The 23,135-nt window shown below is 33.3% G+C and overlaps 2 protein-coding genes across 7 annotated transcripts in view; one reads left to right on the plus strand and one right to left on the minus strand.

The window, feature by feature from the left end:
• LOC113396189 (uncharacterized) overlaps positions 1–8,916 on the plus strand; it is a 95,493-nt gene extending 86,577 nt beyond the window's left edge. For 4 of the 5 annotated variants that reach the window (XM_026634023.2, XM_026634025.2, XM_026634028.2 and 1 more), the window contains exons 2-6: positions 2,184–4,638; positions 4,992–5,614; positions 5,945–6,257; positions 7,286–7,622; positions 7,855–8,916. In XM_026634023.2, the coding sequence (XP_026489808.2) occupies positions 2,184–4,638; positions 4,992–5,614; positions 5,945–6,257; positions 7,286–7,622; positions 7,855–8,263 (4,137 nt within the window). In that variant the 3' untranslated portion in view covers positions 8,264–8,916. The remainder of the gene's footprint in view (positions 1–2,183; positions 4,639–4,991; positions 5,615–5,944; positions 6,258–7,285; positions 7,623–7,854) is intronic. The other variant, XM_026634024.2, reaches the window with a different exon arrangement.
• A 3,664-nt stretch (positions 8,917–12,580) lies between these two features.
• Positions 12,581–20,982, minus strand: LOC113396197 (sideroflexin-2). Of its 2 annotated transcripts, XM_026634038.2 has the most exons (9): positions 20,842–20,982; positions 19,495–19,655; positions 18,665–18,835; positions 16,746–16,947; positions 14,926–15,004; positions 14,009–14,096; positions 13,511–13,636; positions 13,249–13,296; positions 12,584–12,914 (listed from the first exon to the last, which is right to left on the minus strand). In XM_026634038.2, the coding sequence occupies exons 2-9, from the start codon at positions 19,650–19,652 to the stop codon at positions 12,803–12,805; spliced, it is 984 nt and encodes a 327-aa protein (XP_026489823.1). In that variant the 5' UTR covers positions 19,653–19,655; positions 20,842–20,982; the 3' UTR covers positions 12,584–12,802. The 2 variants fall into 2 exon arrangements, with proteins under 2 accessions (XP_064072244.1, XP_026489823.1); XM_064216174.1 differs by lacking the exon at positions 20,842–20,982 and having other exon boundaries at positions 12,581–12,914; positions 18,665–18,831; positions 19,491–19,628.
• Positions 20,983–23,135: the final 2,153 nt, after the last annotated feature.

The raw sequence follows: 23,135 nt of genomic DNA on the forward strand, positions 1-23,135 counted from the left end.
TGAATTTCTCTTATCTCATACAACGTCAGTTTGAATATTTTATTAGTAAACCAGTGGCCTAGCAGAGAAAGTTGGTACGCGTTGAGGACATATGTATGTCCATGCGATTTAATTATGTACATAATTATTCATACGCGTGAAATAAATGTATTTCTTTTGTTAGTTCGATTTTCTTTTGTTTTATATAATTATAATCTATATTACTATTACAAAATTCAATGACATGACAGTTCAAAGGGCGGCCATGTTCGACGTTTACGGGTGCGTTCAGAAAGTGTGTTCCAAATAATAATTTCGTGCAGGGGTACGATAGACTCGATAGTAACTTATCCACAGTAAATTATAGATCTACAATCAATCAAATATAGTTTATGAAAAAGTTAAATGTTATATGAAAAAGGATAAACCGTATTCGTATCGTTTTATTTATTTTACCCGAGCGAAGCCGGGTTTTCATCTAGTTTATAATAATTAAAAAGTAATTTGTTTTAGAAATTAGATTATTTGACTACTGTGCTACTAACCTTGTCACAAAATTGTCACCGTAGACTTTGCTCGCGTTTTTGGGGATGGTCTTTATAACAGGTATTATGTATAAAAAAAAAAGCCTTTGTTCCTCTTTGGGGTTTAAACTTGGTTCATATTTCATAAAAAATCATAAAATTCGGTTCAATGGTTTGGCGTGAAAGCATTACAAACAGACAGACAGAATTATTTTCACATTTGAAGATTAGGTAATATTAATATGACGCATTTGACAGGAATTGAAGGTTAATAATGTTTAAAAAAAACAGAAACACACATTCGAACAAAATAAGAAATTACACTTAATTTAATCAATATCGTAAACACATTCAAACAATCGCGATTGAAGTTACAAGTGTAAAATTAAAAACAAAAATTTACGTCTAAGAAAGGCAATAAACTCAAATGTTAATCTTTATTTCTCTTAAATATAAATATTTAAGCTACTAACTCGCAATATATCTATTTTAGAACTTAATTTAAATATTTATTGGCAAATTAAACAAGTTTGCTATTGTATTGTATAAGCAATTGACCCCGAGAACGGTGTATTGACGTTGGGTTCTTTAAATCAGTGGAAAAGATACGGTTATGGAGTAAAAGCAACACAAACACACTCATTACTATTAGTGATAAGGATAACCTGCTCTAAATGTCCTACTGCAGGGATGAGGCCCTTTGGAGATTATTCCACCACGCTGCTCCAATATGAATGGGTGAATTTTATTAAAATGATACTCATGCAGATAGGTATCCACGCGACTGTTTCCTTCATCGTTGAGCACGAGATGAATTATAAACAAAAATAAAAATTAATTGTTTCTTACCTGAGTTTAAACACCACTGATAGTACCACAAATGGTCCGTCTCGGCTTCCGTGATAAGAATATATATCAAACATTATCAATAGTTCCCGCTAACTAACCAAAAGTGATTATAATATACATATATGTTACTGTAAAAACTCGAACTACGGTAAATCTTAAGATTTTCCAGTAAAACGTAGGATTTACCGATTATGAATGGTAAATGTCCATAAAACTTTGGAATTCGAACTTTTACAATCATTCACTTGGTAAATCTTAGGATTTACATGTCAGGTTAGGTTAGGTTGGAATGGTAAAAGTCCGAAAAAGTCGTCCCCTTATAGTAAATACTTACATTTACCAACTCATGTCGGTAAAGATTAAGTTTTACTGGAATATCTTAAGATTTACCTTAGTTCGAGCTTTTACAGTAACATATACATCAAAATACCGTTAGCTTGATCAATTTCTTTGATTGCTTGCAGTTATTCGCCTTAGACGATGCGACTTGCGTGTTGGTAACGAATTCAATTTAAAACAATAGCTGTTAGTTAATAATTGCACCAAAAAAATTTAAGTTTCATTAACACAGTAACAATTTATGTAAGATTTTATTGAAATACACGCAAGTCGCGAAAATATATTTTAGTCTTTCTAATACATATACGTATATATATATATATATATATTTATATATTCTTAAATAGAATAATAATATACAATACTTATTTTTTATTAAAAATTAAAAATAATAATAATATCATTATATCTTAATTTAATTAAAATATACACAGAATTAAAATAAAATTAAGTGTATAAATAGTTTTGACCAATTTTTATTTTCTTTTACAGAATGCCAGTTATGTAATCAACAGACGCTATACGAAGAGCAAAATGTCACCGGTATGCCACAACTTCGTACAGAACGCGTGGAAAAAAGATTTCTGCTCAAACTGTTTCAAGTCACGCGAAGAACACTCTAAGCAGGATCGATCTACGGATAGCAGTAAATATTTAGCGACTCCTTTCCAAAATAGAAGCACTTTCTTCAAGAAAACACCTCCCAGTATTCTCAAGATACATCCAAAGAAGAAGGGTAAACGTAATGTCCGTTTCCCGGAAGAGGTGAGCAGTGTCATTGGATACGGAGGCGATGATTGGTCCGACGAAGAAGAATTCGAAGTTTCAGAAGAGAACGACGAAGATGACACTTTCCCAGATACAGAAGAAGAGAGAGAGCTTCACAGAATAACAAAATCTAACACTGATTTTAACACCGTAAAAGCGAATTTACTTGGAGACTCCGTTGCAAAGACTTACACTTCATTGTTACTGGGCAAAGTTCAAACTGATTCTGATGGTAAGAAGAAAACTTTAATGGTTTCGGTTACACCATTCGGTCAAGAAAATAAGAGTCCTAACGTTAAAACGCACACTCGCAAACCCGCCGTTTTAAATTTAGCTGACCAATCTGAAGAATCTTCAAATGGATACAAAACTAACATTATTCTTTCAAGTTATATGAAAGAGTCGGAAACTATTATTACAACTGAAGGTACAAAGTCGTCTGAGGGCATATTATGTACAGAAAAATCGTTACTTGAAGAAATATCTGAAACACTGCACCAAAATAGAATAGGTGGACATGACCTTAACTTAATTCAAACAGAGTGCAGCAAACCATCTATTGTTGAAGGTAAAATTAAACAAAGTATGCAAGATGACTGTGAAAAAAAAGAAATGACAGAAACAAAAAAGAACAGTATTGTTAGAAAGTCGCCATTAAATAAGAAACAAGAAAGACCAAAAGTAAATCTTAGTCGATCAGAATTCAAATTTTGTAAAATTAATATAGAGAATAGCAGTGTCGACTCTGCCGTTGGCACACTTAATTCAACCGCAAATAACTCTTTAACTTCCGATGATGAAAGTTTTAGTGGACGCACAGATTCTGACAATGATGATAGCGGTCATTTCTCCGAATCACACAAAATAGAAGAAACTGTTAAAATTAAAGTATATAATGAAGATAAAAATATAAAAATGTCACCGATCGATCAGCTACGAAAAGTGGACGGACAAGCTAGTGGCTATTCAACATTCCAAAGTCCGATCATTGACATGCCGTCTATCATACCTAAACAAACGGAAGCCGTATTCTCCGCGGAAGCCAGTCGCGAATTAGCAGGCGAACCGGATGGCAGAGCAGATCCAGATGATACAAGTGAAGCCCCAGCTTTACCTAATAGTCCTATGCCGACTATGGACCCGCGCCCATCGTTCTTGCACGGTATGATAACTGACATAATGCCAGGTAAACCGGTCCCACCAGAAAAACCTAAGCTACCTGTCAAACCAGTCATTAAACAAAGCAAAAAAAGTGTTACCTCAACGCAACAAGTTGTTATGCACGTTCAAACAAAAAAAGATGAGGAAGAAAATATTATTAAATATGTGAGCGATCAAAATTGCGAGACTATCGAAGAAAAGTCAGACTCTGTTTATTACGCTAAGCCAGTGCTAACAAAACAAGATAGTGACACGTCCTTGAGTAGCCTGTGCAAACGTAAAGCACCAACGCCTCCCTTATCACCTACCGAGGAATACTCTAGTAGCCTGTACCAAAGAAATCCAAACGGGTTTATGAAATCTGACTCTCCCGTTGTGAGAGAAATGGAAAAACGAGAAAGGGCTGTGATGTCTTCGTTGCCAAAATTAAGAAGTTCGGATGATGAGACGAAAAAAACAGAGCATACACCAGAGCCAGCGCCGAGAAGGAACATTTCACTATCACACGATAATTTACTCATAGACGAAAAACGTAAGGGCAAATATAAATTCTCTATTAAAAAATTACTTCGCATCGGATCTTCGAAGGACTTGGATAAGAAAGAACTAAGCGTTGCAACAGTAACGAAATTATCGCCAAAAACCGAGGAGATTTATGATTTGACCCCGAAACCAAAACCGCGGCTCGTCATTATACATCCTTTGGATATCAACGGGTCGACTGTTGAGGTTGTGAAATCGAATTGTGAAATTTCGGAAAGCTTACGCCGACTGAGTCATGACGACGTTTCGTCAATATACAGCGGAAGTAGTTCTGCGACGGATGATACACCACCAAGGGTTGTGAATAAACCTCCTCCCCCACCCAGGATATCCAGCGAGGATTATAAAACTGTATCCAATGTACCAAAACCTGCAAGACCGCCGCCACCAAAATCAATAGCTTTACAAAAGAAACAAAAACAACAAACCTGGGCATCCACTCCGAAACAGGATGATAACATTTATGCTAATTTAGGTAAGATATATTTAAACCTCTTTTTAAAATAGTTGCACGAACACTAACGGACGCTTCATGACTATACTTATACGTATAAAGATATATCATAAAGAGTTTATCAGTTTTTTATTTGATACATTTTTTAGTAGGCAACTTATTACCTTTAAAAACTAATATATACTATGAAACATATTTAGTTATATATATTTTGGTAATAAAATCCTAATTTTTTTTTAAAAATATATTATCAGTAATTTTATATACATTTTCCCCATTGTTTTTGTTATTATAATGCTGTAATATACTTTCATAAGATCTATTTAATCGTTAAGAAAATATATAAATTTTAGATTATGTTAAATTGTTTTCAGGAGAGATCAGATCAGCATTGGCGCCAAGAAAACCCGAACGTACAGCGAGTATGAGAGAACGAGAATCGCACTTGGAACTTGTAAAACGCCGGTCACCTTTAGACGACGATAAGGATGAATCAGACGAACCGCAGGAACTTGTTCAAGCTACTAACGACACAGTGATACACAACTACGACGACGTTTACAACACAGCTAAATATGACGAGGAAAATTGTGATTCAGCCAAAAACAGTGACAGCGACTATGAATACGTTCACCACGCGCGCTCCAGTTCGCCGGAGTGTGACTCTGCGATTAAAACGAGAGAAGTAGAACGCGCTGAACGAAAGATTGAAGATACGACTGAATTCCCCAAATACTCCAACGGTTTTCGTTCATCTTTACCGTACTGTGGCAGCGAAACAGAATCTGAGATTTATTCGCCATACAGTTTTTACAGTTCAAACGATAACATGGACAGTCCGGCGAATGACGATTATCAAAGTGAAATGACTCCAAAGAATACAACGAACAAATTGCGGGTTAGGAAGGGGAGGAGCGTCGTTCACAAGACTCTTGAAGATAATTACGGCGCGGTCGTTATCGCAAATCACGAAGCGCTGGCGCAAGTTTTAGAACAGGTAATTTAGTCGAACGTGCCCTCGGGCTTACTTAACAAATCAGTTCTCTAGATTAATTTGACCAACCTAACTTTATTAAATTAACTTTTATATAGCGTTGTTATATTTTAACGCTTTTAAATTCGATTTTGACGAGAAAGCGTTTCTAAATTATTGAAACGAACGTAATTATTTATTTAATAGTTTAGGTACTAAATGCTTTAGTGTACCTAACTGAAGAATATTTGGATCAACTTTCATTTCAAAATCTTTTACCACAATTTGGCTCGCTAAATTCTTCGTACATTATCATTCGAGTTTATTTTATTAGCAGAGTTTCTTCAATTTCAGGTACAACAAAGTGCGACCATGCAATCATCGCTCCGAGGCCTGAAAGCTTGTACCAATTTGCGGTGGAACGATTTCACAATCCAGCAAAATAAGAACTTCACAAAAGCGGGCAAGAGATTCTTTTACCCTGCGTGTTGGAACTCCAACCAAGGACCCGTTAATGTGACTCTGATGCTGTACAAGGAGCAGATGGCTTCGCAAATGGTATGTCAGTCGGTACAGCCATCGACGTTGTGTCTGAACGCCATCACGGAATTCTGTGACTTGGTACCTTTGCAACAGTTTGGGGAAGATGGGGATGATTTGGTACAAGGTAATTTTATGAATTATGATATCTAAAGATAGATTAATTTTATATATTAAGAACTATATAATATAGCAGAGCTAAACAAATCGATGAAATATATAAATTTAAGTTTATATATCTTAACTTCGTCTTCGATTGGAATAGAGTAGAGTTGGCTTGGTAGAACACTACTGAGTTTAACGTGCATATATTTTGATGAAATAAATTATCTTGGGAAAACCTGCATGTGTTGGTTGGACTTTTGATTCTTAAGCATCTAACAATCCTTGAAATAGACTTCTCTCAATATAAGCTAGTACAATGCTATGTTACTACCATAATAGTGCATTTAATTTGAAATAACGCACATTTGATATATATCATGGTACGTTAAAATCTTCACTTTGAAGTTTTACTTACAAGTACTACTCAGAAATCAAAGATTTTGTATATAACTAAATCATTATTTCTTCTGACATGTGTCACAGGCGACCAAATCTAATACCAAATTGTTTCGAATCGAAAAGTAATCGTTGCCATTTTACGAACACAGCAATCCAGTTGTGGTTCGCTCGAAGTTTGATCGAATTAGAATCGTAAACGTTATAAATTAGCAGATTACTTCAGTTACGATTTAGTTGAGATTTTTTTGTGACGATTAGAAATAATTATTGGTCAATTCGTCAAATATTTTGTGTCAATTCTAGTTTTATTTGAAAAACCCGCACTTGTTAGAGTTTCTGACTTTCGTTAAATAATCACAAAACCAAGTTCTATCCATTCGTCAATTAATCACACAAAATATATTTTATTTATTTACGCACATACAGCATAGTTTTGCTTTCGCACTTTTAAATCAAAGTGAGATCATCTTTATTGAGTGTAAAAGTAACTGTAACTTTTTGATTATTTAATTTTAATAGTAGTTATTGTTAGCAAAATTTAACACAAATATTTTTGTATTAAAACTTAACATTAATGATTCGTATGTTTGCATCAAAATAAAAGAATATAAATATGACAAAATAATATTATATCCAAATATTGCATTTCAGCCACGATCGTCGTGCTAGCAAACGCACAAGTCGATACCATAAGCTCCTACGGCGAACACCTTCACGCCGCAGAGGGCAGCACTAAAGATCACCAGCTCGTCCAAACCGACCAGATCCACGAGTCCATATTCATAATGCTCCAACTCATCAACGGGCTCAAGTGTCTCCAAGCGAGGGGGGTGGAGGAGATCCCCGAGTCTCTCACGTCCTTCATCGTGCTGAAGGAAACTCAAACTGGGAGCCATGGAGGCACCAACCTCCCCTCACCGGACGACAGGTTGAGCTCGCTGTCGGCGCCCAAGACCAATTCATACGGCAGATTGTGCATACTACAAGGGTAACTTTATTAATCTATATTGTACAGAGATAAATAATTGTATGTGAAGTCCCTAATATACCTGGTACTTTGTCTGGATCTACAGAACGGAGTCTAAAATTATTCATGTAATATGACCATAGTAATGTGTGCACAGTTTTAAAATAATTTTAAAATGTTACCAAACTCTAATTATTTTATTTAAGGAAAATAAAGTTTAAGTAACAACTATAACATGCTTTTGTTGCGACAGATTGACCGACGACATGAACTGCAGTAAATCCACCGACGAAGACCTCAGCTCGCTCTGCAAATGCGCGTTGAAAGCGATCGAAACACTCCTCCCCGGAGAGAAACTAACTCCACTTTTAAAAGAAGTAATACAAGAAGAAAGAGCCGTCTCCTTGAATCACGCAAAATCGGTACTCGAATTCATGCTCTGGGGTCCCTTGGACGTGGTGCAGGGCGTTCCGGTCGAAGAAAGGGAACTCTCCCTCCAAAGATGGCTCGACTTGGAAAGGGCGACGGTGTTACACGGCTTGGTGCGAACGAGAGTGCAGTTGAACGTGTTCGAGCAGCTCCACCTACTGTTCTTAGTGCGCTCCACCGCCAAGGCCATGTGCGACGCCTCCGTGCTCCTCGAGAAAGCCAATGTTTATTAACTTCGATGCTCTATATCGAGAGGGTACTCTGTCTCTTTCTTTTGTATAGCGTGACCTGTCATATATTTAAATAAAATAATCTACGGAGTTACATTTGTTTAAGATTCACTCGAATGATTTGTTGTTGATGCGTGTGTGTTAAAATACAAATATATTGATTAGTTATTGTAATCAAATATCCATATAATTTAAAGTTTATTGTTTTTTTGATTTTTTTCTTCTAAACAAACAAATTTTATTTAGAGCACATACGCAAAATATACATCTCTAATTTTTAAGATTATAATTAAGTTAGGCACCATTGTCATTTCAAGACAACGTAATGTTATTATTTTAAATCTGATTTATACTATTTGGCATTTTAAAATTTTAATAATAATTTTTAAATGAATTCATTATTTAAAAAAAAAAACAAAATTCTTGCCAGTGTAAAAAACTTATTTGACTGGTGCCAATGGATTCAGAACTGAAAACTTTATACTCAAATATCGGTGCCTTATGTATTATACACTAACAATGCTGTAAATTAACACATGTAATTTATGTTCTAGATATATTTAGCTCTGTAAGCAGCGCTACAGTTCAAATGTTTAATTTTCTTTTTATAAGTATACCATTCATCGAATACAAATAAACAAATTACTGATTAAAAATTGTTTTATTCTGTTTTACTCGTAAGACACAGAAGGAGATGTTTTCTTACTAAACGTCTCAAAAACTCCGGTACAGTTTTTACTATATAAACTCTGAACGATACATTAAAAAAAAGCACTTTATAAATTAAGGGTATTAACTACAGATTATAAAATTCTGCCTCGAATGACCCATAGAGTATTTTATTCCAAATCACATGACCTTGTAAATAAATCAAGTTTTATCAGTCTTATCATAGCCTAATAGCAAATTCGCAAAGGGATAGATCAAGAATAGATTCACTGATATAAACAATATAAATAAAACACACATTTATGGAACTACACTTTATTGTCTTTTTTAAAGCATTAACAATACAGAAGAATTAACATACGAATTATTTCAATAGAAATAATAACTACACTGTTATTTGTATCGACTAATATATTCATACTTAAAAACAAATATCAATAAATCTTAGAACGCCGATGTTTCTAGAAAAACTAATTAAAAATCAAACTTAATCTCGTACACAAAACAAAAAAGTACACAATAAAAAAGTGTGTTAAACTTATTCAATAGAAAGTTTAACACAAACACTTATAGCCTAAAAATATTCGCAGTAAAAAAAAATAAGCAAACAATCCTAAAATTAGTGGAGTTAGCGATCGTTAACTTAAAAACAATGAAGCAAATTATAGGCCCCACATTGCTCAGGGGCCTCGCAATTCGTACTACAAAGCATATAATTGGAGCAAGATCTTTATTTTTGTATTAAAGTTATTGTTAAGGTTAATAATTCATAATGTTATTTATTATTTAAACCATATTCATTGCATTGAGTGAAAGTTATTTCGTAAGCGGAGATGCCCAAGGCCGAGAATGGTAATGCCAGGGGCCTTAGCGTGATTTAATGCCGTATTTAATGTAATAAAAGATATATACACATGCTTCATAAAAAACCAATGCAAAAAATATATTTAATTATTACACCCATTTTTTAAGAATAAATAAAAATATTAGTGTTAGTTCCATAATATTTATGGAATGTAATTATAGTAAACGACAAAAAAAAAACGAAATTACAAATGACGTATTCCAAATATGTGATTTATATAAAAAAAAATTGTAAGAAAAAAGCATATGCAACACACACACACACACATTAATTTTGTTTTTATTTAGTACAATATTGAAATATCTGTTTAAAACAAAATAAAAGAGAATTGTCCATAATATAACCTTAAAGTCAAAATATATACGTATAAAATAATTTAAATAAAAAAAAGAACGATTATTTGAATGTAGAACAATGTTTGGCAGTTAAATTTATATATATAAATATGTACACGGAGAATTAGTCGCATTGTTGTAATAAAAAACAATAACTAAGACTTCACTTTTTTGCTCAGAGACATTTGACGGTTACTACTTAGCTACTTAGAGAGACTTACTTTAAGTAGTAAGCGTTGAATGTCTCCGAGGATATGTTTAATAAATTACTAATAGTGAGTCAACTCGGCGTCTGGACGGAGCAACGCAAGGGTCGGCATGAAAAGAACGCAATGCCATCATGAGACGTCTGTCCACTACAGACTACCAGTCGGTTCCGCTTCCGCGCCGGTACTATTGTTTAAGTCACGTCACGTACCCGAGTTTAGTGTTCATCCTACAATACGATATTATGTATATTTTTTTACTAAGTGTTTAATTCATTGCTTTTCATCTAATTCTGTATTGATTTGCTTTAAATGTCAACGTTTTTTAGTAATTATTTATTTATTTATTCTTTATTGTACACCATAAACACAAAATACATAATCTTAAAATTAAAATAGTATAAATTTAATGTGTTGTACAATGGGCGGCCTTATGGCTAATTAGCCATCTCTTCCAGACAACCCAGTTACAATTTTTGTGACGACCCTTGCATATTTTTAGCGACTAGCGAGACAGCTTAGTAGGTATTTCGCGAGTTGACACATTGTTAGTAATTTATCACACAAACGCTCCCAGTGTGACGAATAGAATATTTGTTTTTGCAGAAATTGAATTTAAGATATTCGTATACTTTTAGATACAATATAACTAAAAACTTTGTAACGGAATACAAATAAATTATTCGAAAACAGATAAATAAAAAAACAAAAGATATCCATATAATACCCATAAAAAAATCTATAATTTAATGTAAATGACACTTACATTAATGAGTATATATTCAAATATTTCTATAAATTCAAAGTTATATATAATACTGTTAAATTAAAAACTACATGAAATTTGGATTTCACAAATATATTTTTAAATACAATATCAATTGCTTCCATAATATTATATCGATACTAACATGGAAAAATATTGTGTGCGCAATTATTATTTTTATATTATTGTATTTGATTTCAAACAAATTAAATAATTAATAATAAAATTACTAATTTGCAAAGAAAATATTTTAATCCAATATTCTGAAAAATTAGCACACTTTGTTGCGAACCAAGATGTTGCCAACATTTCATTGTAAATAATTATTTTTGTGAATTAGATATCATAAGTCCATATATCTGTCACTATAAAAATCGTAGAGTTGTGGAAGTTCCGATTTTATTTAGTCAATTACAGTAATCTTATGTCAGCCATGTTCAGGATGAAACATTTACAATTCAGATCTCAATAAAGTTTATCAATAAGCTTTTCAATTGTTTATTGAAACACAGATACTAATATACATCATATAATAACATGACTGTCTTTTTAAATGTTGAAAAGAGTAACTACTGAGTAACTTGCCGATTCATCCCGGTAGAATCTACATTCCGAACCGGTGGTAGCTTCACTTAATGTAGTTTGACGATGCAAAAGTGCTTGTAAAAGCCTACTTGAATAAAGTATATTTTGTTTTCTTTTTTTTTTAACATATATACGCTTGCTTCTATAGATTCTATATTTTGTATTAAAATCGATTATACCATTCGATTATGTTAATCGAGAATCGTTTAAATGCCCATAACATAAATGCTATTGCTTTGTAACTGAAATTGAAGCACCAGCTAATATCAGTAGTGAACAACCGTTGGTTTATACATCATATCATTGGCGCAGCGAGGTAAGGACATGGGGGGGCAGGACTCCAAAGTAAACTCGGTGAAAAAAAAGGCTTAAGTACTTTAGGCAACAAATTAACGAAATCCCACCACCTTCTTGTAGCAAAAACCTTTGCTACGCCTATGATATACTGCATAGATATTTTTTATGGTCTATATTTATTGTCTATGGATTGATTTATAAAAGTATTGTTAGTTCTCTATACACACAATTCCCTCAGCAAATTAGTTACTACTTTTAGTGTTAATGTAAAATAATAAAAAACATATATTTGTACAATGTACATTCCGTAAGAACGCGTACGTTCTGTAAAACTCATACAAAGATCGTGACGTGTCAACGAAAAGCGTAAGCGCCATGAAATTAAAGGCACTTACGTCGTTTTGATTGTGATAAAATATTCTCTATAAGCGATCTAGCGCTGTATGTTTTAATAGTTTGATAAGACGACACAATGAAGATGTATCGCTGCAGCGAACTTTGGTTTCAACCCTTACCAGTATTAGAACAAATTGTTTACATATCTTGGCTATCGTTGCCCATACAATATATGTGACCGCCTTAAGGATACTCGTCGAACTTACTCATCACTCAGTGAGATGCGAAGTGAGTTCTTACAGAATAGTACTGTCATCCAGTTTAAGAAGCGTCAACTATCCAACATTTCATATAATGATAAGTAGCAATAACTAAATAATAATTGACAATTTAATTATTTGAAACGATTACCGCGTGTACGCAACTAGCTTATCCTACTGATATTTGACTAATCTATATGATTATTACTTATATAACAAATATTTACAGACCCTTATTGAAGTAAACGTACTGAGGCGGCTTGCCGTCCGTGTTCTTTAAAATTTCCTCGTATCTCTCTTTTTCGTAACGCTTCATTGTATCAACGGAGAGTTTACTGAAAAATAAATATAATAATAGAATCTCCTTTTAAAAAATTTGAATGTAATTTTTTTGCTAACTGTACACAACTTGGTAGGGTTTAGGCGAGCTCGTCTGAGTCGGTACCACCCACTCATCCTACCCTTAAAACGTTGTGTTACGGTTTAAAACGGTGAGTGAGCCAGTGTACCTGGAGTCACAAGAGACATATCTAGAGATATATCTTAGTTCCTAAGGTTAAGGGCGAATTAGCGATGTAAGGGATGGTTCATATTTCTGCTAGTCTGCCTAAATTTATAAAAAAGCAAAAAATTTAGTTATATAGTTATTATAAATTTAGTATCACTTACCATTTCTGTGGAAATATTGCACACGCAGTTGGCACCATGAACGTTAAGCTGAAACATGATAAAATATAAAAAGTTAAAAATACTTACAGTAAAATATAAATAGATAGTTATTCAATTTTACCGGTTTCTTGTAAAAAACAGTTCGGAAAGAAAATACCCTGATTTGATTCTGAGCAGAATTGGTAAACGAAAAGTGTTTAATGTATTTTTTTTTTAAATTGTTTACAATTTTCAATATTATAAACATAAAAAGTATACTCACAACAAACCAACAATGCCTGTCTGGATACCGATGTGAGCCCACCTGATCCTCTTCATCCAGGCCTTGGGCTCCAGCCTCTCCATGATCACAGGCAGTAGCAACATACCCGGGGCACACATTATTATTCTGAAAATAAAAAATATTTGTGAATTTATACACTTTAAAATAATCAACAATACAACAGTCAGGCGGGGCTACATGAAAAAAAAATGGATAGAATTAATTTAATTACAAAAAGGTGGTATGGCAAATGGGCCGTCTGGTGGTAAGCGGTCACCACCGCCCATAAATATTAACACTGATAGAAATATTAGCCTTCGATTACATCGGCAATACGCCACCCGCCACCGACCTTGAGAACTAAGATATTATTTCCCTCGTGCCTATAATACTGGATGACTATCCTTTTAAACCGGAACCATATGAACAGCTAGCACGGAGCAGACCTTGAAATTAGCAATCAAATAAAAAATATTCATCAGTAATGTGTATTCATACCTGGATGTCACAACTTGAGATATTCCTTTAACGGGAGCTATCTGTGATTTCCCTATAATTTTTCCATTTTCATCGGTTACATCTAGACCTATAACAGTGTAAAATTAAAAATTAGTTGATAACTCGTCCCAAGTTAAGCAAACGCGTTAAGTATACGAATTAAATTAGACATAATTTGATTATATACCGATTCCGTGGATTGGACGATTCTGGTAAATATTTAATTAAATATTACAAATATACCAACAATAAATTGATAATCATAAGTTCTTATCTAAACTACTCACGGCTTAAAATCACAATCATTACGTTAAATTATCGACGTGCGTTAGTACGAGTGACGCTCGTGCTTATGAGATGTCTCAGTGTGCGTGAGACGACTAAGAGTACAGACAGCAAAAACATACAAATTTGATTATAATTTTCAAGTGTATTTTATTAAAAATTAATGACTTTTACACCTGATTATTTATCGTCAAAACATTTAATTAAAAATTCTTAATTAAATTATCTTTAAAACAACTTCATTATTTTATAGTTTTTAAAATTAGTTTATATTACAATTTGTAAATATTATGTATATTTTATTTTAATTATTTAAATAAAAATCAGTGCGTGTCACTAAGTAATTATTGTTATTATTAGTGTAAAATATATGTTTTAAATGTACCTTTTTAAGGAAACAAATAAATAAAATATACTACCGGTTCGAAAAGAGTTCCTAGAGTTTCGTAAAGATTGTATTTTTATATAGTTTTAAAAAGTTATAATTATTAAATAAATAGCTATTATATTTACTGTTAGTGAAATAAGCCGGACTTGATTTTTTTCTTCTTATTAAAGGCTAAGGTTTCGTAACATACAGTCAACAATGGTTTTTATACGTTTTTTTTTTTTTAATTCAAATTACTACCAACCTAGAAGGATTTCATTCTGCCTCATTAATGGAATGTTGACCCAGTTAGCAGCCGCCACGGCAAAGAACGGAACGAATCTCTGAAAACATTTTATTAACCATAAGTTACGTGTGGGCGGGAAATTTCTAGATTTAACAGATTATAAAAAACAGAAACTACAATTACAACAAAGACGAGATGGTGGCATAGCAGTCTGATGGATAAAGCTCTTGTCTCTCTACATATAAATATGAAGACCCAGCTTCAAGTAAACAGGAACGTCAAATAATTAACAATATTTAATATAGTTTACAATATTTATTTTTCCAGTTTTTATTACAATCATCCATTATCTCCCGCTTTTCAACCCAGATTAACAATACCCATATCAAATTCAAAAATATTCTTCCTCTACTTTTTTTATAAAAATGTCAAACCAAAAAGTATTCATCACATTTATATAATTCTGTGATTGAATATAACTCAATAGCTAAAAGCTATACAAACTTAAATGATTATTTATAAATATTTTATATAAAATAATTTATAGGCTTACAAAGAGTTGATACTTATTTAGAAAAATGATCATTTTAAATAATGCCTATAACAGAGGACATGGCGGAGGATGGCAGCATGCCCTCTTATCAGAAATTTAAAGTTACCTCCCTATATTATAAGGTCTATAATTCACAATGTTTAACACCTTTGCATACGTAATTGATAACCAAAAAATATGACGTAAATTACAAATTATTGTAGCAAGTAACGCGAAGTTTGGTGCGGGTGTTGGAGACGAGGCGCTGGTGTCACGGCATGAAGTGTGAGGCAAGTAGAGGAGATCGCGTGCCATAAATGCAGTGTTTAAGTGTTATTAAATAAATACCAGCGTATAACCTTAAAAGTTATAATTCTTGTATTAAATCTGTGATAGATATTTTTAATTTTCCTTACTGCATCACGTTAATTCTTGCGAAATTTATAATATAATTCAAAATCTTTCAAAATCGATATTTTGAGATAGTATATCAAAATAACTTTTGTCCTTTTTGTCTTATTTTTCCACAATTTACAACATCGGCTGCTTTTCAAAATCTTATACAATACAATACATATATTTCTCGGTTTTATATGTTGAAGATATCAACTAATAACCTTTCTTTTGTTAAAAACTGTACAACTGCCTGCAGTCTTGTCTTAAGCGATCAGCGATCCCCAAAAAAGATTTTTAAGAGATTGTGGCGCCTCATCTATTTCCCAAAATGGTCAATCATCGGGTTGACTTACTGGGTTTTTTGCACAATTAATTAGGAAGGGTCTGGTTTCGTGTGTTAATTTTCAACGTACACAGTTATTGACCGTATTTAATAGTCCGTTAAAAGCGCATTCAACAAATCAATATATGTAAAAACGAGCTGCCGCGGGACGTCTGGCAGATGTAAACCTCGAAATTATTAAAGAGTCGCAGTTACTTGAGCAATTTGACAAGTCACCACACCGTGTTAGATGTCGTATACTATCTTATAACGTGGCGAAGCATGACACGACAGACGGTCTGACCCGCCATTAGTTGTGTCACATTAAAAAACAAACGCTAATTAATGTTAAGTATATATCTAAATACGCGTGAGCAACTAAAGATAAACTATAATTAAGGGCACAGACACTTAGTCTTTGGAGATTCAACAAAAATTTATATTAAATATCGGAAAAGCCAATAACCAACTAAAAAGTTAAAGATTATTTTTCATTGAGGCAGCGTGGCGCGAGGCCTTAGCCCAGCAATGGGAAATTTACAGGCTGTTAATTGCTGTTAATTGCTGTTAAAGATTATTTATACTCACAGCTAAAATGGGATTAGTTGCGCGTTTCTGTATGACGAACTTGAACGTCAACGCCGTCGCCATGGCGGCCGACGTCGCCGACACGTACGCGACGCCCATCTGAGTCGTGGTCAACGGCGAGTTCGCGTTACGGTTCGTGTAGTTAACCAGAGCGTTGAAGGACTGGTTCACCCATTGCCAGAATACAACGGCCGTTGCTGTTCTGCAACACGAATCAATAATCAGAACCAATCAATATTGCCAGCTGCAGATCTCAAGTTTATAGGTCAAAGCTTTTTTTTTTAGGAAATAATTAGGCGAACGGGTAAATCGAGCAAATGATGGTAAGTGGCCACCACCACCCACAAACATTGGCACCGTATGAAGTTTTAATCATTCGTTACATTTCCAATGCGCCATCAACCCTGGGAACAGTTATTAGGTGTGTCCCTTGTGCCTGAAGTTACACCGGCTCACTTACCATTCAAACCGAAAACGGAACACAACAATAGAAAATATTGCTGCTTGGCGGTAGAATATATTCTGATGAATGGGTGGTATTTGTCAAAAAATGATCAGAAACAGCCTGGACTTAAACAGTGTTCCTTCCGTGCCTCGACTCAACAAGCACGAAAAGTCGTTATCTACGTCAGTATTACCTCCAGTCGTTTCAGATAACCGACCCGTGGAATTAAAATAAGTCTTCCATTTGATTGTCGCAATGGACTCACAGAATGCTCATATGGGTACGCATTAACATTAATTAGTCCAATCGGGATCTAGTTTCGCTTTTTTAACTCTATATTTCATTATATTTTACCTACAAACTTTAATTTATAACATTCGTTTGAATTTCAACTAACAATGGCGGCACATTTATTGGTGTTCGCAAGTTCAGATAAATTTTACGAACAACCCTCTATGCAGATTCCAGAGTATCTGCTTGATTGTATTTGCTTAATTAGTACAAATATCGTAAACAACGCAATTAAACAAGAACCGGCCAAGTGCGAGTCGAACTCTCGCACGAAGGGTAACGTACCATTGACTAGGTAAACAACAGTAGTTAAATACACAAATTTCATATTGAGTACGGAGCCCTAAAAAAGTGCATAACGCTAAGACAAAGAGAAACTGTTATCGGAACTTTGGAAGTAAAATTAAATCGGAATAGTTAAGTGTATTAGTGTATTATAAATAAAGAATATTAATCAAAAACCGTTAGTCAATTGTTTGAAATACGAAAATCAAAGGTTTGTTTATTTAATACACGGTGGAGGCGATCGTAGCTTAATACGACTTTTACATAAAGGAACCGTACATTAACGAAAAACGTTTTTAAAAAAACTCATTACAAAAACTCCTTTCAAACGCTAATATTTAATCTCCGCCCTCCAATCCTGGCCTTGACAATACAGATAGCGAAACAACACCTTTAAAACAACGTAAAAAAATGGGTGTGGCGAAATTATTATTAGAGATACATATTTACATAAGTGCCGATTACGTTTAAAAAAAATAACTGACGAACGAGAGGCACTTCATTTTAAATGGTTAACAAACACATTGAATACTACGATTATTACTGTATAATATGAACATAAAAAGCTAATATGATAAAAATAATTTTGAGTGAACTTTATTTTTATTTTATTTATAAAATAATTTAACTCAACTAGAAGCTACATATAAACTTGTTACAAATGATACGAGAAGAGTCCCGGGGCCATAGAGGAGTCCTAACAATAGAAATTTGTAAAAAAAATATTCTTGTGTTTTATTGTATCTAAATATGACCTTGACTAAATATTCCCAAGAAAGATTTGCACGGGAAAGTGTCAATCATACTTAATACAGGGTAAACAGTAACATTTTATTTTGACCACCACTCAGATCCTTAAAGAGTACTTTGAGGATAGTAAAAAAAAAAATTATCTTACCTATACCATTGCAGCATAGCACCCGTCACGAGACAACCTCCAGGCATTTGAAAGGACATCCTACCAAACACATTCTGCAGTTCACCACTGTCTGGGTGGAAGGCTGATTCATATAGCTGTTTGGCTCTGACCACTTGAGACATAGTTGTACCAGCTGGCTCTTGGCCCTGCCTAAAATTTTACAATTTTATTACACACACAGTTGTAATCCTAAAGCTGAACACCTTCTCTCTTCTTCTTCTTTTGTGTTTTTGTTGCAGTCATGCAAAAGACCTGCACATGATGTTTAACTAAGTATGCAAAATATTATATATACTGACATAAAATTTAAACAATATCATTGGTCAAGAGCTTTAATAATTTATGACATTCACTATGGATTCACAAATATATGCATTTTGTATGCAGACAAAATTGTTATGGATACTTTTATGTGTTGTAGTATAAATAAAGCAACATTAATCAAGAAGAGTTCGTAGTGTATAATATAGCTGAGCTATAGGTATAAGCAAATAACATGGAATAAGTTGATCTAAGGTTAGTTCTCTTGTAATCTTGATACATATTGTTTATATACTGTTATAAGTTTGATTATTTCTTGTATGTCATTCAATTTGAATAGTCTATAGGTATAATAGTAGGGAGGATTAGTGGTCGATGTTGTCATTGTGTTGTATCTGTAGATAATTATGAATAAAAAAATTACACTATAAATTCCAAGTATTATTTATTTTTTCACATATTTTCTACTCTTTCGAATCTATTAAACATTATAAATAATGATAACATTATCTGTATTCAAATAATAGATTATGTTATTAAATACTTACTTATATTTGAAATACAGTTCTTTGGCCTGATGAAGTTCTTTTTCGGGTACCAATGATAGTAGGGGATTTGAAATGAAGGCAAAGTGCCTGAATCTGCCTGTAAAGGTACTTTGATCCCATAGTGGCTGAGTAATGTCTATTCTTTTTTCGGTTGTCATTGTCTGAAAATAAAATTATAACAGCTATTGTCTATGTTTCAAATGATTTGAGACTAGAATTATGTTTTAATAATTCAATGTTTTATTTTCTATTTATAGTCAAATTAATTATTATTTTCATATTATCCTCTTATAATCAAATTGTAGTGATTTTTTTCTTATTTACCCTTTTTCTTATTTACTATGAAAATATATAATTACTCACTAGATTGCTTGTCTAAATACAGCAGAAATATAAACCAACTTCTATCTATCTAACACAAATATATTACCACAAAACTATAGTTTAATTTTAGTTAGTATATATTTAACAGATAATTTTATCTTATTATTTATTTAAACAGTTGTATAATTGCAAACATGAAATAATTTAAAAACTACAACATTTTTTATATGGCAGATTATATAATACTTTTACTGTGGCATTATGTAATAAATATAATAATGAAATATGAATTATAAATCAATATTATTTAGTTTAATTTTTTTGATTTATTGAGTAGATGTTTGGGCAAATGGGCCATCTGATGATAAGTGGTCACCACCACCCACAGACATTGCCACTGTAAGAAATAATAATCATTCCTTACATTAGTTGAATACTATTACAAACAGCAATACTAAATATTACTGTTTGGTAGTAGAATATATGATGAATGGGTGGAACCTACCCAGATGGGCTTGCACAAAGCCCTACCAACAAATATTAAGTTAGTTATTTCTAACTTTAATGTATTAATTTTTTTTTTTATATATTAGTATATTTTAATAGTCTGAGTTAAGAGGTTTCCCTAGGTAACAGTAAATAAGTCCTATTAGATTAATAAATTTCTTATCTTAGTATAATTGAAGAAATTGTTTTATTGTTAAAGTATACATACAATTTAAATATTTTACGTATATTTTACAATAATTAATAATTCTAAACAAGTGAAATCTGACATAATACGTGGTATAATTAATTAAAGTAATTAAATCAACTCGACGTAAAATATTCATTTTCTTTTTTGTTGATTCTTTTTTTTTAGTTCGTGTTGTGAGCAAGTTTGTACTATTACGTCCTTGAATCTTGAGCTTTTTCATGTAGATGAGAATTATTTGTCCGTAATAGATTATGTAAGTTACTTAAATGTACATTACTTAAAAATATAAATTGAAATCAAGATAAGTAAAAAAACTTCATACTTACAGTTACTTACTGCACCAAAACCTTAAAGAGAGTTAATCGCAAATATAATATCTTTATTATAAATCAACAATATGATAATCGCATACACACACACTCATTCACATTTCACATACACCGGCAAGTGACACCTGACAACGACAATTCAATTCAATTCTTAGTTTAATGGCTTTTAGTTGTGCCACAGGGCACAGATTATTTCGCCAATGTCACGTAGGATGGAGAAGACACGAATGAGATTGATCGGTATGGTTGAGATAACAAACTCAATTAAATTTTAAAGTCAAGTATAGTAGTAGTAATTTCCTTGTTAATCCGTAACCTAGAACAACACAAACATTAAGGGTTAATAATAGGATAAATTACAAATAATTGTTAGTACTCTAAACTATATATAATAAGATATATCACTCAATTGGACTATTCACAACTTAATTTTATTACATTTAATATATTTACACAAAAAAGAACAAAATGGACTAAACACAAACGTCAATAAACATTCAACATTTATAGGACGAGGAACTTTAGGAGGGAGAACGTCGTAAATGGGATGAAGAAGTTTAGGACAAAGGAACAGAATGTGGGTAGCGGAACCTTCGTCTAGGCCACATTCACACAGCGAGTGATCTCGAACTCTTATCTTTGCTAGGTGGGTAGGTGTGCAAGAATGGCCGAGGCGTAACCGACAGATAGTGGATGTGACCCAACGGTCAGCGTGCCTGTGAAATGAAAACCAAGGTCGCCTCGGAATTTCAGGTTGTAACGCCGAATAATACTTACCTTTAACCGATTTTGATGAAATCCAAAAAGCATTCCAGGATTTAACCATTTGAGCTTTCGCAAGAGTGAGCAGGTCTCGAGAGGAATTGACAAAATGCTCAGATGAACCAGATTGGATAGCAATCTTAGCATATGAGTCAGCCATCTCATTTCCAATAATACCGGAATGACTTGGAATCCAGACCAGCAAAACCTGAAGGCCTTGTTGGTGACAGGACAACAGAGCCTCTCTGATCTTAAAAACGATAGAAAGTCTTAATTTGCTACGAAAAGGATTTTCTTTAATGGCCAACAGACAGCTTAATGAGTCACATAAAATAACTGATTGTTGTATGTTGTGTGACTGGGCATACATAATAGCTTCCAGTAAAGCAATGGCCTCACCGGAAAATATAGAGGTTTCAGGGGGGCATTTAAATAAAAGGGCTATTTTATATTTCGGTATCCAACAAGCTGCGCCAACGCAGCCGGTCGGTGAGAGTTTAGAGGCATCAGTATATATAGGGAGGTGATTTGGCCAATTTTGATGAAACATTTTTTGAAATTGGACACTAGTATCAGGGGAACCTTTTATAAGACCAAGGTTTGTTATAACGGGGGTATTATAAATAAGGGCTTTAAAGGAGGTGGAAAAAAGAGGATTAGAAGGAAAAGTGGTAAGAGGATGAGGGAGGTTGGTATACTTGAGGAAACTGTTTAATAGGAATGAGGATTTCGGACTGTCTGGGTTGCAAAGGTGGGATAATTTGTTTAATCGGGCCAATAAAGGATGGGAAGATAGCTGTAACAATTTGATGATAAAGCGGTCACATAAGTATTGCCTCCTTATATGTAGAGGAGGGTCAACACACTCAACCTGCAGAGCATTAGTAGGAGTGGATTTCATCGCACCCAAGATTATGCGCAAACATTTAAATTGAATTTTATTTAATTTTTCTGAAGCTGATTTATTGAATGGATCTAGAACAAACAGTCCATAGTCCAAATGACTACGAACTATTGCGTTATAGATCAGCTTCAATGTATAAGGGTGAGCTCCCCACCAAACTCCAGATACTGCTCTAAGGGCATTAATTGATTTTTCACATTTCTTGGCTAAATAGTCAGAGTGTGAAATTCCGTTCAGTCGGTGATCGAGAATAATACCAAGAAATTTTGTTTTGTCTACAAAGTTAATGCGTTGACCCTCATAAAACAAATTAAAGGTAGGTATACGTCTTTTTTTAGTAAATACCACTGCTTGACTTTTGGCTATCGATAGCGATAAGCCATGGTCAGAGAGCCATTGGGATAGGTAATGCAAAGCAGAGTTTAATCGAAATGTTAAATTTTCAATGGAGCTAGATCTATAATACAAAACAGTGTCATCAGCATACTGGAGTATGTTACAAAAATTGTTAACAGACAAATCGAGATCATGGGTGTATATGCTGTAAAGCAGAGGACTGAGTACTGAGCCTTGAGCTGACAACGACAAGTGAATGTGATAATAAGTGACATGGTGTCACTGTCAC

Source organism: Vanessa tameamea, chromosome 11 (genome assembly GCF_037043105.1).
Source record: "Vanessa tameamea isolate UH-Manoa-2023 chromosome 11, ilVanTame1 primary haplotype, whole genome shotgun sequence".
Lineage (NCBI taxonomy): Eukaryota > Metazoa > Arthropoda > Insecta > Lepidoptera > Nymphalidae > Vanessa > Vanessa tameamea.

What these genes read in the sequence shown, in the direction of transcription:
- LOC113396197 (XM_026634038.2), bottom strand. Translation starts at nt 19,652, where the DNA reads ATGACAACCGAAAAAAGAATAGACATTACTCAGCCACTATGGGATCAA. An exon ending in GCTATGCTGCAATGGTATAG is followed by an intron (nt 16,948 to 18,664) that starts GTAAGATAATTT and finishes TTCGTGTTGCAG; the next exon opens with AACAGCAACGGCCGTTGTAT. An exon ending in TCTCAAGTTGTGACATCCAG is followed by an intron (nt 13,637 to 14,008) that starts GTATGAATACAC and finishes TTTTATTTTCAG; the next exon opens with AATAATAATGTGTGCCCCGG.